Source organism: Heterodontus francisci, chromosome 6 (genome assembly GCF_036365525.1).
Source record: "Heterodontus francisci isolate sHetFra1 chromosome 6, sHetFra1.hap1, whole genome shotgun sequence".
NCBI classification, from domain to species: Eukaryota; Metazoa; Chordata; class Chondrichthyes; order Heterodontiformes; family Heterodontidae; genus Heterodontus; species Heterodontus francisci.
In genome coordinates this window covers 41,344,221-41,357,901 of record NC_090376.1, presented here as the reverse complement: position 1 = coordinate 41,357,901, position 13,681 = coordinate 41,344,221, and the positions used below count along the sequence as shown (strand labels likewise).

The window sequence follows — 13,681 nt, the reverse complement described above, 5'->3', positions numbered from 1 at the left end:
GGACAAGGAGCAAAATCTGGACTAAATGTACTTAATTGGAGAAGGGCCAGTTTCAGTGGGTTGAGAACAGATCTGTCCCAGGCAAAACTGTAATCAAACATTGGGCTGCCTTTAAAGAGGAGATTGTTTGGGTACAGACAAGATGCATTCCCACGATTGGGAAAGGTAGGGCAAGCACAGCCAGAGCTCCCTGGATAACAAAAGAGATACAGAGTAAGATGAAGCAGTAACAGGGTGCATATGACAGATGTCAGGTTGATACTAAAGTGAGAACCAGGCTGAATATAGCAACTTCAAGTGTAGTAAGATGGACAGAGAAAGAGTATGAGAAGAAACTATCAACTAACAGAAAGGGGAATCTGAAAGTCTTCTGTGGGTATATAAATAATAAAAGGCTGGTAAAAGGAAGTGTGGGACCTATTAAGGGCCTAAAAGGGGATTTACGCACACAGGCGTAAATGAATACTTCGCATCTGCCTTTACCCAGGAAGGAGATGCTGCCAAAGTCAGTCTTTTTTATTCATTCATGGGATGTGGGCATCGCTGGCTAAGCCAGCATTTATTGCCCATCCTTAATTGCCTTTGAGAAGGTGGTCGTGAGCTGCCTTCTTGAACCACTGCAGTCCTTGGGGTGTAGGTACACTGACAGTGCTGTTAGGAAGGGAGTTCCAGGATTTTGACCCAGCGACGGTGAAGGAACGGCAATTTAGTTCCAAGTCAGAATGGTGTGTGGCTTGGAGGGGAATTTGCAGGTGGTGGTATTCCCATGCATTTGATGCCCTTATCCTTCTAGGTGCTAGAGGTCACGAGTTTGAATGGAGCCTTGGTGAGTTACTGCAGCGCATCTTGTAGATGGTACACAATGCTGCAACGGTGCTTCGGTGTTAAAGGGAGTGAATGTTGAAGGTGGTGGATGGGGTACAGACAAGCGGGTGGCTCTGCCCTGGATGGTGTCGAGCTTCTTGAGTGTTGTTGGAGCTGCACCCATCCAGACAAATGGAGAGTATTCCATCACACTCCTGACTTGTGTCTTGTAGATGGTGGACAGGCATTGGGGAGACAGGAGGTGAGTTACTCGCTAGTAAAGTTGAAGCCAATAGGATAAAAGGGACAGTGGTAACATGGGTACGAATTTGGTTGAGTGAACCAGGAAATGGAGAGTGGTGGTGTACGGTAGTTTTTCGGAATGGAGGAAGGTAGTCCCCAGGAATTGGTACTCGGACCACTGTTTTTCTTGATCTATGTTAATGACTTACATTTGGGTGTACAGGGCACAATTTCAAAATTTGCAGATGACAAAAAACCTGGAAGTATAGTGAAATTTGAGGAGCATAGTAACAGACATTAAGAGGCCATAGGCTGGTGGAGTGGATAGATAAGTGGCAGGTGAAATTTAATGCAGAGAAGTGTGAAGTGATACATTTTGGTAGGAAGGATGAAGAAAGGTAATAAATAATAAAGGATACAATTCTAAAAGGGGTGCAGGAGCATAGAGACATAAGAAAATAGGAGCTGGAGCCTGCTCCACCATTCAGTAAGATTATGGTTGTGATCTGATTGTGGCCTTAACTCCACTTTCCTGCCTGTTCCCCATAACCCTTGACTCCCTTGTCAATCAAAAATCTATCTAACTTAGCCTTGAATATATTCAATCATCCTTCCTCCTCTGCTCTCTGGGGAAAAGAATTCCAAACACTAACGGCCCTCTGAGAGAACAAATTCCTCCTCATCTGTTCCCATTGGCTGAAGGGTCGAGAACCAGGGTACACCAATTTAAGGTGATTGGCAAAAGAATCAAAGACGACATGAGGAAAAACATATTTTAGGGGTGAGTGGTTAGGATCTGGAATGCACTGCCTGAAAGGGTGGTAGAGGCAGGTTCAATTGTGGCTTTCAAAGGGGAATTGGATGAGCACCTGAAGACAAAGTATTTGCAGAACTATGGGAAAGGGTGGAGGAGTGGGATTAGCTAAATTGCAGAGAGCCGGCATAAACTTGACTGTCTGAATGGCCTCCTCCTGTGCTATAACCACTCTATGATTATATGATTCTATTCTTCGTTGCTACAAAAGCCCAAGAAAAAATTTTAAGGGCGGCACAGTGCGCAGTGGTTAGCACCGCAGCCTCACAGCTCCAGGGACCCGGGTTCAATTCTGGGTACTGCCTGTGCGGAGTTTGCAAGTTCTCCCTGTGACCGCGTGGGTTTTTGCCGGGTGCTCCGGTTTCCTCCCACAGCCAAAGACTTGCGGGTTGATAAGTAAATTGGCCGTTGTAAATTGCCTCTAGTGTAGGTAGGTGGTAGGGAATATGGGATTACTGCAGGGTTAGTATAAATGTGTGGTTGTTGGTCGGCACAGACTTGGTGGGCCGAAGGGCCTGTTTCAGTGCTGTATCTCTAAATAAAATAAAATAAAAAAATAAAACTGCCACCCTTAACATGAAACAGCAGAACTATTCCCGAGTGCAGCTAAACTTCACTCTCCAGTACTACTATAATACTAGTTTTTCTTTAACCTTCAACAGATGTATCTTGCATGTCACCTTTCTGATTATTCTCATCTTTAAGAATGATATGGGATGATATGGTTAAAGAAATATAGGAAACTCAGAGCCACTGAATAATGGACAAACTTGTGGTTTTTGATCGCCAAAGCAGTTGGAAGCCCCCCCAAATTATTTTTAATTGAATTTGACTTATTCAGTGATAGTAAATCAGTCACCGTCGCGTTGTGCCCTACATGATGTAAACACTGCTATTATTATAAAATAGCCAATCCTGTGACCAGTGTTCCTTCTAAGCTGTGTGGTTGAGTGGCCCCACAGCAATTGGGAACGTGCTGAGCAGGGAACAAACAGGCCGCACACAGCCAACGTTCCCTTTAAGATGCACGAGTGCGTAGCCGCGTGTCAATCTTAAAATTTTAAAGGGACTGCACAGTTCAACAAGTCAGCCATGCACAGCAAACAGAAGTTAGAGGGAATATTGCCAATGTGAGCAATGCCACAGGAGATCTGCTAGTTAATCAATATGTACAATGAATTCAAAAAGTTATAGCTGAATTTACATTCTTGAGAAATCAATCAATGCTTTATTGAAGAAAAAAGCAAAATGAAACAAATTATGTATGTTTTCATTGAGGTGATCAAAGTCTGGGACCTTGACACAGGAAACCTTACATTTGAATTCAGTGGTGCTCATGGTGATTCTGCTATTTGCTGCATGACGTTTGATGACACTGGAAGGAGGTGAGGATTTGCTATTTTGTGCGTATGAATTGCTTGTTGACTCGACTAGTGACATGAAAGCTCACAATAATCTTTTTATACTGTAGACTAATTACAGGAGGAAGAGATGGATGTTTGAAGATCTGGAATCACAATAATGGCCACTGTTTAAGAATACTAAAGAAAGGTAAATTATGTCAACAAGGGATGAGTGGGCTTTTCTTCTTTAGGATCTAGATTAACGACCGTGGAAATCAGGATACTTAGAAAGTCAAAGTTCACATGCTGTATGATAATGCATGAATTTTTCTACACTGCTAAGAAGTATGGATACAGGCCTCCAACACCCTAATATTAGACTCGTATCATATTGGTGACAACAACAAATGCATACTCAGCAACTGGTTCACCAAGTGCTGTCACAACAGATGGGGTCAGGACCTGAGAACCTCTATCTCAAGCACCACCCTACTGACTGCTATCTCTGGCAAATCCGACTGCAGTTCATTGGCCAGAGATTTGTGGCTTGGCGTCGTGAGGACAGGATTAATCTCCACTTGGAGAGGCAGGGATTAATCAAGGATAGTCAGCATCGCTTTGTCAGGGGAAGATCATGTCTAACAAACTTGATTGAATTTATTGAGGAGGTGACTTGTTGTGTAGATGAGGATAAAGCAGTTGATGTAGTATACATCGACTTCAGTGAGGCTTTTGATAAGGTCCCGCATGGGAAATTGGTTAAGAAAGTAAGGGCCGATGGGATCCAGGGCAATTTGGCAAATTGGATCCAAAATTAGCTTAGTGGCAGGAGGCAGAGGGTAATGGTTGAGAGTTGTTTTTGCGATTGGAAGCCTGTGACCAGTGGTGTACCGCAGGGATCAGTGCTGGGACCCTTGCTGTTTTAGTGTACATTAATGATTTAGACATGAATATAGGAGGTATGATCAGTAAGTTCGCAGATGACACGAAAATTGGTGGTGTCGTAAATAGTGAGGAGGAAAGCCTTAGATTACAGGACATTAAAGATGGGCTGGTAAGATGGGCAGATCAGTGGCAAGTGGAATTTAATCCTGAGAAGTGTGAGGTGATGGATTTTGGGAGGACTAACAAGGCAAGCAAATATACCAATTGATGGTAGGACCCTAGGAAGTTCAGAGGGACCTTGGTGTACTTGTCCTTAGATCACTGAAGGCAGATAAGTTGGTTAGGAAGGCATACGGGATACTTGCCTTTATTAGCCAAGGCATAGAATATAAGAACAGGGAGGTTATGATGGAGCTGTATAAAACGTTAGTTAGACCACAGCTGGAGTTCTGGTCGCCACCTTATAGGAAGGATGTGATTGCACTGGAGAGGGTGCAGAAGAGGTTCACAAGGATGTTGCCTGGGCTGGAGCACTTCAGCTATGAAGAGAAACTGTATAGGCTAAGGTTGTTTTCCTCAGAGCAGAGAAGGCTGAGGGGGGAACTTGATTGAGGTATACAAAATTATGAGGGGCATAGATAGGGTAGATAGGAAGGAACTTTTTCCCTTAGCGGAAGTGTCAATAACCAGGGGCCATAGTTTTAAGGTAAAGGGCAGGAGGTTTAGAGGGGATTTGAGGAAAAACATTTTCACCCAGAGAGTGGTTAGAATCTGGAACACACTGCCTGAAGGGGTGGTAGAGGCAAGAACCCTCACAACATTGAAGAAGTATTTAGATGAGCACTTGAAACGCCATAGCATACAAGGCTACCGGCCAAGTGCTGGAAAATGGGATTAGAATAGATAGGTGCTTGATGGCTGGCAAGGACACGATGGGCTGAAGGGCCTGTTTCTGTGCTGTATAACTCTATGACTCTATGTTTGGTTTACCAAACTAATAAATAGATTAATTTAAATAATTAGTTTATTTGGCATCAGATTTCTCTTCAGATATAAATCTTACTTCAGGTGGCTCAGTTCAGCAAAAAGACCAGCATGTAACAGAACAGTTTATATACACAACAACCATATAGCCAAAAAATATAAGCTTGCCTACAATTAACACATCACCTGCCAAGCAGATAGCTACAGGTCATTAGCAGCCAAGAGTTATCGCCTGCTAAGGTTTCATCTGCTTTTAAGGATTCAGCTGCTCGGAGGTTTGGTTTATATCCCCTTCTAATTCGCAGCTAAATCCTCATTTCCAATGAAGACCCTTCATTATTATATTTCCCTGTCTTTTTTAAGTAAGTTGTTGTTTTCTCCCCCCTTCCCTTACATAGCGCCTGCTTCCTTCTAACTTCCTTTTGTGCCCAGAACATTCTGTTCTTTCAAGAGGAAATGGCCTAATAAGCTGGAAGGGTCCCTGTTCTTCTGCAACAGTAGGGACAGTATTCTGGAAGAAGTGGTGGGGGAAATGTGGTCAGGCGAACTGCAGTCCACACATCAAGCTACAAACCTATCTCATGATCTTGAATGGCATGTCCATGTTTATACACCTCTCATTAATGTAAGTAGCCATATGTAGTATAACTGACTGCTTAGATGGACAGTCAACAAAGAAGTATTTGGAAAGAAGAAACGGGGACTGTATTCATCCATAACAGTGTTGCATACACTGACAGTCTTCCTGCTATATTCTTTCCTACACTAGACTACTTGGGTTAAAAGTTGGGACATTTTTATTATTTTTGTGTGTGGCAGAAACAATAAACATTTATGATAATAAATGGCAAATGATATACAAGCCATTTTTGCAGTTTTTTTAAAGGGGAGCTAAAAGTGAATCCAGTCTCTTTGAATATATCAAAACTCCCAATAGGGTATAACATTCCTTCTTAATAGAGTATATTAATTTTTACCAGAAAATTCAGAATTTTAAATACGGTTTGAAATATATACATTTCCTGCATATCTAGCTATATCATAGATTAAAAATCTTCTGTTTGCATGCTCTTCCTGTCTGTTTTTTCACCATGAATTCCTATGTCCGCATTTATAATGGAACTGCTATATAAAACTACAAAGTGACTCCTGACAACGCAGTGACGCGCTGACATCATCAGAGTGCTGCAAGCTATGCACATGCGCAAACGGGCTCCTGTTGTCTGCGCATGCGCGGCCTGCCGTCTTGCTAGGACTGGTTGACGCATGCGGGGGAAAACGTCATTGTACAGCACCAATGTCATCGCTTAACATGCCTGGTCGGTCTCCACGCCAGCGATTCCCACCTCTCAACCACTCGCTCCTATGTCGACCCGGCAGCCCTCCCGGCCAGCCTTGCTTCTTTGGGTGGCGCACGAGGAACGATTGAACGTGGGAGCGAGTGGCCGAGAGGAGATAAGTGGCATGGCCTGGAACTAGCGGCTGGAGGAGGGCGGGGTGGAGGGGGGGAAGCGGGGAGCAAGCGGCCGGAGAGTGGGGGGCAGGAAGCAGGGAGCGAGAGGCCGGCGAGCGGTGTCATAAATCTGTGATAAATTTAGCAGCTACATTTTCTGTGATAAATTGAGCAGCGCCATTTCTAATCCTGGCAGCTGCCTGAATGTCGCGGACATTGACGTTTCAGTAGAAGAAGCTGCATTTGTGCATGTGCTACTACTGCGCCACCTAGTGGTTGCATTGTCAGCAAACGCAGCCATAAAATTATGTATGTTTTCACCAGTGGAGGTGCTGCACCACCATCTCTGGTAGAAGGGTGTGATTACAGTATGCGAAGTTTACATTGGCAGTTAAGGTGTGCATGCGACTTTTTATAAAGGATATGAGAACAAGGACAGAATGTGTGACCTTAAAATGGGGATTAAATTATATCTGTGTACGCTATAATCCCATTTCACTTGAAGACTACACTTGATCTTAACTTTTCCACAGGTGATTGACTAGCTGTAAATAATTCTTTTAGGTTTATGTATTACATGAAACTAATATAAATTATTAACAAGCTTGCAGTGCAGCAGAATAAAACCAGGGCCGGAATTTTATGCCACCCCAATGAGCCGGATGGTGGTGGGGAGTGGGGGGGGGGGGGGTAGTGTATAATGGAGTGGAAGGCTCCGGGAGGCTTTCCTGACCCACTCCCGCCTCAGTCTCCCCTTTACATAGGGTGGGGGAGGGGCAAAAAATGGCCCGCCTGCCCCAGGCCAATCAAGGCCCTTAAGTAGCCGCTAAATGGCCACTTAAGGGCCTTCGCCCACCTCCACGTGGATTTTATGCATGGCAAGTGGGCGACCTGGAGATGGCAAAAGCCGTCCGCGAAAACCAGGCGGCTGCGATCATCCCGGGGGGGTCGCCCTGCTCTATCTTCCTGGCTGCATGTGGCTCCCGGGTGGCGCTGCTGGGATTAAGAGCTGCCAGCCCGCTAATTGATCAGCAGCTCAATGAGGCGGGACTTCCTCCCTCAAGTGGGTGGAAGACCCACCTCGGAACAATTTTAAAGCCTGGGGACCTATAAAATACGGGTCGGATCCCCAGGCAAGGCGGAAGCAGGTTTGTCACCGACTTTTCAGGCTGTGACCGGCTCCTGTCTGTCCAACATGAAATCCCAGTCCAGGAGAGTGTTTTTAATGATTAGATATTCTGATTTAAAAGACAATTTGGAACAGTCTGAACCTCGCACATCACAAAATGACATTCACTTGGCGCAATAATATCTTCGAAAGTTTGCAAAGCAATTACATAAAATATATGATTTTTGAATATATTGTTAGGCAAGGGAATCAAAGGTTATCAGGGGTAGATGGGATTCGAGACACATAGATCAGCCATCATCTTATTGAATGGCGGAGCAGGCTAGAGGGGCCGAATGGCCTACTTCTGCTCCTACTTCTTATGTTCGTGTGTACAAAAATATTTTAGTACACAGAAATGTCCATTTTTTTAAAAAGGTGTGACAAACTCTAATTGTCCTTGTTACAGAAAGCAGATGTGATGAAATCTGTGACTGCATCTACGTGGAGATGCACAAAAATAAGTGAGTAACAAGCATTTGACAAAATATCCTTCGACCTGTCTTTAATTGTATTTGACTCTTGGCTGCAAATGGTTTTGCAGGTACTGCTTGCCCTCCAGTTTCAGTTGTAAGTTTTCACTGAAAAGATGAAGGGTAGGGGCGCATCCCAGTCCAGCCAGATCCTGGGTTAGATTATCGTCCCATTGGTGGTTTTGCAGGAAGACAGGATTTCTGCCTCCATTGTGATGCCGCTGCTAACTCACTCAACCTTTCTTGACTGATCCTTATTAATTATTGAGGATAGGTTTCTGGAGCCCATTGGTTTACCACATCTGGGAGGGAGGGGAATTGATTACTGCTTCAGCATTTAAAATGTTGCAGTTGATGATAAGGCCGTATGTTCTTCAGAGGGGTGTAGAGCAACTGAAAAGAGTAACAATTACAGAGCAAGTCGCTGTATCAGGAGGGGGAGGTTGCTCAACCTCAGGACGGGCTGCCATTTTTTCTGTTTCATTTGGTTTTTTTTATTGCCAGAGGTAAGGGCCAGAAGGGACAGACCCCTGGAGACTGAGAACAGGAAGCTACAGAAGAGGGTTGTGAAAATACAATGGGGCGTGGTTGCTGAGGTAGCCAGTGCAACCTCCACCACCCCACAAACTGCTCCACATCACAGATATTAGAAACAAACTATACTTGGTGTAAGGAACAGCATTATAAAGTTTGCAGATAATACAAAACTTGATAAAGTAAAAGATAGTGATAAGGATAATTATAGGCTCCAGGATAACATAGACAGGATGGTGAAGTGAACAGAAACATGGCAGATGACAATCAATGCAGAGAAGCGTGAAGTGTTGCACTTTGAGAGCACTAATATGGAAAGGCAGCATACTATAAATGGTACAATTCTGAAAGTGTAGGTGAGCTGTGAGACCTCGGTGCCCTTTTCCTTGGAGCAGAGAAGGCTAAGGGGTGACCTAAAAGAGCTTTTCAAGATGATAGGTTTTGATTGAGTAGATAGAAAAAACTGTTCCATCTGGCGAGTCGGTCAATAAGTAGAAGTCATAGATTCAGAATCATTGCCAAAAGATCTAAAAGGGAAATGAAGAGAATTCTTTTCTCTCAGAGAGCTGTCAGGATTTCCCTGAAAAGGCATTGGAAGCTGATTCCATAAATAATTTGAAAAGGAAGCTGAACAGGTACTTAAAGATGAGGAACATATACAGGATTGCCGACAAAAAACAGGGATGTGGAATTAAATACGACTGCTCTTTCAAAGAGCTAGCACAAGCGAGACAAACTAAAGGGCCTCCTTCTGTGCTGTTTCTATGGTTCCATACACTCTCTATGGTTTTAATTTCCTTTCTTTACTGGGGTTTCTAAACTGCATATGGCACTCCAACTGGTCTAACTAATGTTTTCTACAAATTTATCAATACTCACAGGAGTGGCAATCGTGGCTGGTTTTCTCCTGCCAATCTCAAGGGTACTAAGGCCCTTACATACTATCCCAGCTAAGATCAGCAAGTTTAATACAGACCGGGGACTGAATCTGAGAGCTTATTCTGTAAACCAGCCAAGCCATACAGACATGCTTTTGATTGGTGACCAATTAGCTTTAGCGTTATCCTTTCCAATTGCAATGCAATTTCTTTGCAGATATGTGCTTGCTGTTGGATGGGACAGAAGAATTAACATCTACTGTGTGAGTATTGTGTGTATACAATGTCAGGCATGTTTGCCTCATGAATATTTTGTGTCATCATAATTTAATGCTGTTTGCTCCAAAATATTTTGTTTATATGGGTTTGACTATATACACTGCTCAGTGTTGTCTACTACATGGACAAGAATCTTTTGTCTTCTTGCTTCTGGCTTTACTACAGACACGTTTTCCAGTGAGCACAGCGAGAACATTGTCTCACTTGGTTGCAATAATGTTTCCAACCCAGGACCGTGGACAATGGTTCCCATTTTGACTTTCCACAGTCCTGTAAGGAATTACATTAGGTTTTGAAGGACTTGCAGCAGAGTTCAAACATTTTGTTATCCAGTGTCCACCTCTGCACATTCCTAGCAGGGATCACTGGATAGTAAGTAGAAGCAAGGACTATAATTTTTCCTTTCCCTTACTAATATGCCAATTCTGAGTTCAGTTGGTAATGCCTACATACATACATGACGGAGAAGGGAATAGACAGATAGAGTGGAAAGAGGTGATTATAATTCACACAAACCCCTCCTACTCTAAACACCAGCATAGATCAGTTGGGCGTAATGGTATCACACAATCTGTGTGATAGATTGTATGTAACACCTACACTGCTACCTGAGATCTGTGAACTCCATACAGATTGGAGGGGACTTTCTGGTCAGTAGGGCCCACTAGCCTAAGTTCCAAATGTGCTCTGCATCCTCTCCAATGGCACATTTCACAGTGAATGTTGATACACCATGTCACTCCAGTTAACAACTGTGGTCTATTTGTTTCTGTAAGGTTATTTTCACACAACAAGATAAATGGTAAAATTCTAAATTAAAAAATTTCTGTCTCTCCTTATGTGGTCCAGGATTCATTCGGTGACCATCACCATACTCAGACTCCTCAGCCACATTGGCAGGATGATCTGGTAAGGAGCACTACTTGATAGTTAAATATGCTTATATTTAATCCTGTAGCTGTTATTTTTCAGAATGGGGCATGTTAGGGAAAAGATATTCCTCCTCTATTTTCATTCTCCCCATAAACAAGTGCATGGCCTCTACTTTAAACCTTCCATTGTGTGCTGTACTCCATGTACCCCAGGGAAATGCATATTCAATTTACTAATGGCATCCACAGTAATAAATAGAGCTAAAAAAAATCAAAACACAGCTTCACACCAACTAAACTGACCAAGTCAAGCATGAAGAAAATAAGATGACAGCAATAATTTGTACAATGGTTTTTATCATAAAGTTAAATAATGCATGCGTAAAGAAAGACGTGCATTTATATAGCGCCTTTCACGACCACTGGACATCTCAAAGTACTTTACAACCAATGCATGACTTTTGAAGTGAAGTCACAGTTGTAATGTTGGAAAGACATGCCAATGGCTATTAGCTAGTCCCAGGAATGAATCTTGATTGTACTTGGGGTCCTAATTTTAACACAGTTTTCTTGACAGGAAAGCAATTAAAATTGCGAAAATTGACATACTGTCCCACTCCCGCTGGAAACTTGCTGGCATCACTTTTTACGCAGTAGCTAACTGAGGTTGTAAAGTCCTCTGCCGGAAAATTCATTATTTTAGTCATGTCTAAGGAAATTGAACATTTTTCTAGTGAACTACTGTACTGTGGATGTCATGTGACAAAAAGGAGCAGCTACTCACACACATTGGAAAGTCTAGGGAACCATCATCATCGAATTACATAGAATGCACAGTGCCAGATCAGGCCATTCGGCCCAACTGGTCCATGTCGATGTTGATGCTCCACATGAACCTCCTCCGACCCCTCTTCATCTAACCCTATTAGCATAACCTTCTGTTCCTTTCCATCATGTGTTAATCTATCTTCCCTTTAAATTCCTGGTAATATTAAGAAATAACGATGGGGTCGATAGCATAATGGTTATGTTACTGGACTAGTAATCCACTGGCCTGGGCTAATAATCCAGTCATGAGTTAAAATCCCAGCACGGCAGCAGGGAAGATTAAATTCAGTTAATTAAATAAATATGGAATAAAAAGCTTGTGTCAGTAATGGGGAGGAGTGTTTATGGTATGTTTGGGCTTCTGCCAGGACTTGCATAGTTCCAAAGCAGAAGAATCTGAAGATAAAGAAACAACAGTGTCATCAGCTACAAATGAAATACCAAGTGTTAGCGAGGCAGAAGTTGAAAATATATTGAAACAGATGAAAAGAAACAGGGCCCCGGGGTGTGACCTAGCAAGTGATGTACTCAAGGAGGGAGGTAATGAGACAATCACACAGCTCACAATATTCTATCACAAAATATTCAAGGAGCAAAAGATATCGAGAAGTTGGAATGAAGCAAAAATTATTCTTCATAAAAAAGGAAACAGAGCAGATATTAAGAATTACTGACCCATCAGTCTATTATCTCATTTCTACAAAATTCTAATTAGACGAACAGCAACCAAGAGAACAGGCAGAGCTAAGGGAAGGATACTCTAAAATCCTGTCAGTGTGACTATGTCAGGCTGTTGCTTGACTAGTCTGTGGGACAGCTCTCCAAATTTTGGCACAATTCCCCAGATGTTAATAAGGAGGATTTTTCCTTAAAACAGGAATAAATGAGGAATATGTGAAGATCATAGAGGACATTTGCACAGATGAAATGGCCAGAATACACATCAACAAAGAAGTAATACAGTTGATAAATATTGAAAGAGGAGTGAAACAAGAGGATACAATCTCACCAAAAATATTCGCCACAATAATGGAAGACATATTCAAGAAGATATCCTTAGAGGAGAGAGGATTAAATAGTGATGGATAAAACTAACAGACATACGCTTTGCAGATGATGTTGCTGTAACTACTTCATCTGTTAAAGACTTGGAAGTACAACTAAATAACTTAAATAAAGAGAGTAAAAATATTTAACTGAAAATGCACATGGGAAAAACAAAGTATATGATGGATTTTAAGACAGAAGATACCATACAAATTGAAGACCAAGAAATTGAAAAAGCGATAGAATACAAATATCTAGGACAAACATTAAGGATGGAGGATTGTACAAATGAAGAGGATTAGGGCAGGATGGATTGGTTTTAGGAGATACAGAGATATTCTACATGATAAGAAAATAATACTGGCATTAAGGAATAGGGGGTGTGATCAGTGTGTGCTAACGACCATGACATTTGGGGTGGAATCATGGACAACTACAAAAATATGTAGAACAAAAACTGTGTACAGCTCAGAGAGCAAAGGAAAGGCAAGTGTTACACATCTCCATTCGTGATAAAATCAGGTGTCATGAAATATGCCAGAAAACTGGAGTTAAGGACATCATTCAGATGATAAATGGAGATGGGTGGGCATGTTGCTCAAAGAAATGATAACAGGTGGACAAAAAGGCTAATGGAATGGCGATCAAGAAAAAGAAGGGAGAGACAGAGAGGAAGATGGAGAGATGACATATTATCATACCTAGGAACCACATGGGCAAGAACAGCAAGTGATAGAGGTAAATGGAAAAAGCATGAGGAGGGCTATATCCTACAGTGGATGAACATAGCCTGAATGATGTTGATGATGATGATGATGACAATCAGTAATGGTGACTACAGAACTACTGGATTGTCATAAAAACCCATATGGTTCATTAATGTCCTTTAGGGAAGGAAATTTGCCATCCTTACCCGGTGTGGCCTATATGTGACTCCAGACCCACGGGAATGTGAACTCTTAACCCTCTGAAATGGCCTAGACAACCACAAAGTTGTATCAAACTGCTACAAAGAAGTATAAGAAGGATAAAACTGGACAGACCACCCGGCATCGATCTCAGCACCTAACACGACA

The 13,681-nt window shown here is 42.5% G+C and overlaps 1 protein-coding gene across 5 annotated transcripts in view; it reads left to right on the top strand.

The window, feature by feature from the left end:
* wdr95 (WD40 repeat domain 95) overlaps positions 1-13,681 on the top strand; it is a 226,868-nt gene that overhangs the window by 152,842 nt on the left and 60,345 nt on the right. For all 5 annotated transcript variants that reach the window (XM_068033522.1, XM_068033521.1, XM_068033525.1 and 2 more), the window contains 5 exons: positions 3,140-3,246; positions 3,333-3,412; positions 8,104-8,158; positions 9,797-9,842; positions 10,708-10,767. In XM_068033522.1, coding sequence (XP_067889623.1) covers positions 3,140-3,246; positions 3,333-3,412; positions 8,104-8,158; positions 9,797-9,842; positions 10,708-10,767 — 348 coding nt within the window. The remainder of the gene's footprint in view (positions 1-3,139; positions 3,247-3,332; positions 3,413-8,103; positions 8,159-9,796; positions 9,843-10,707; positions 10,768-13,681) is intronic.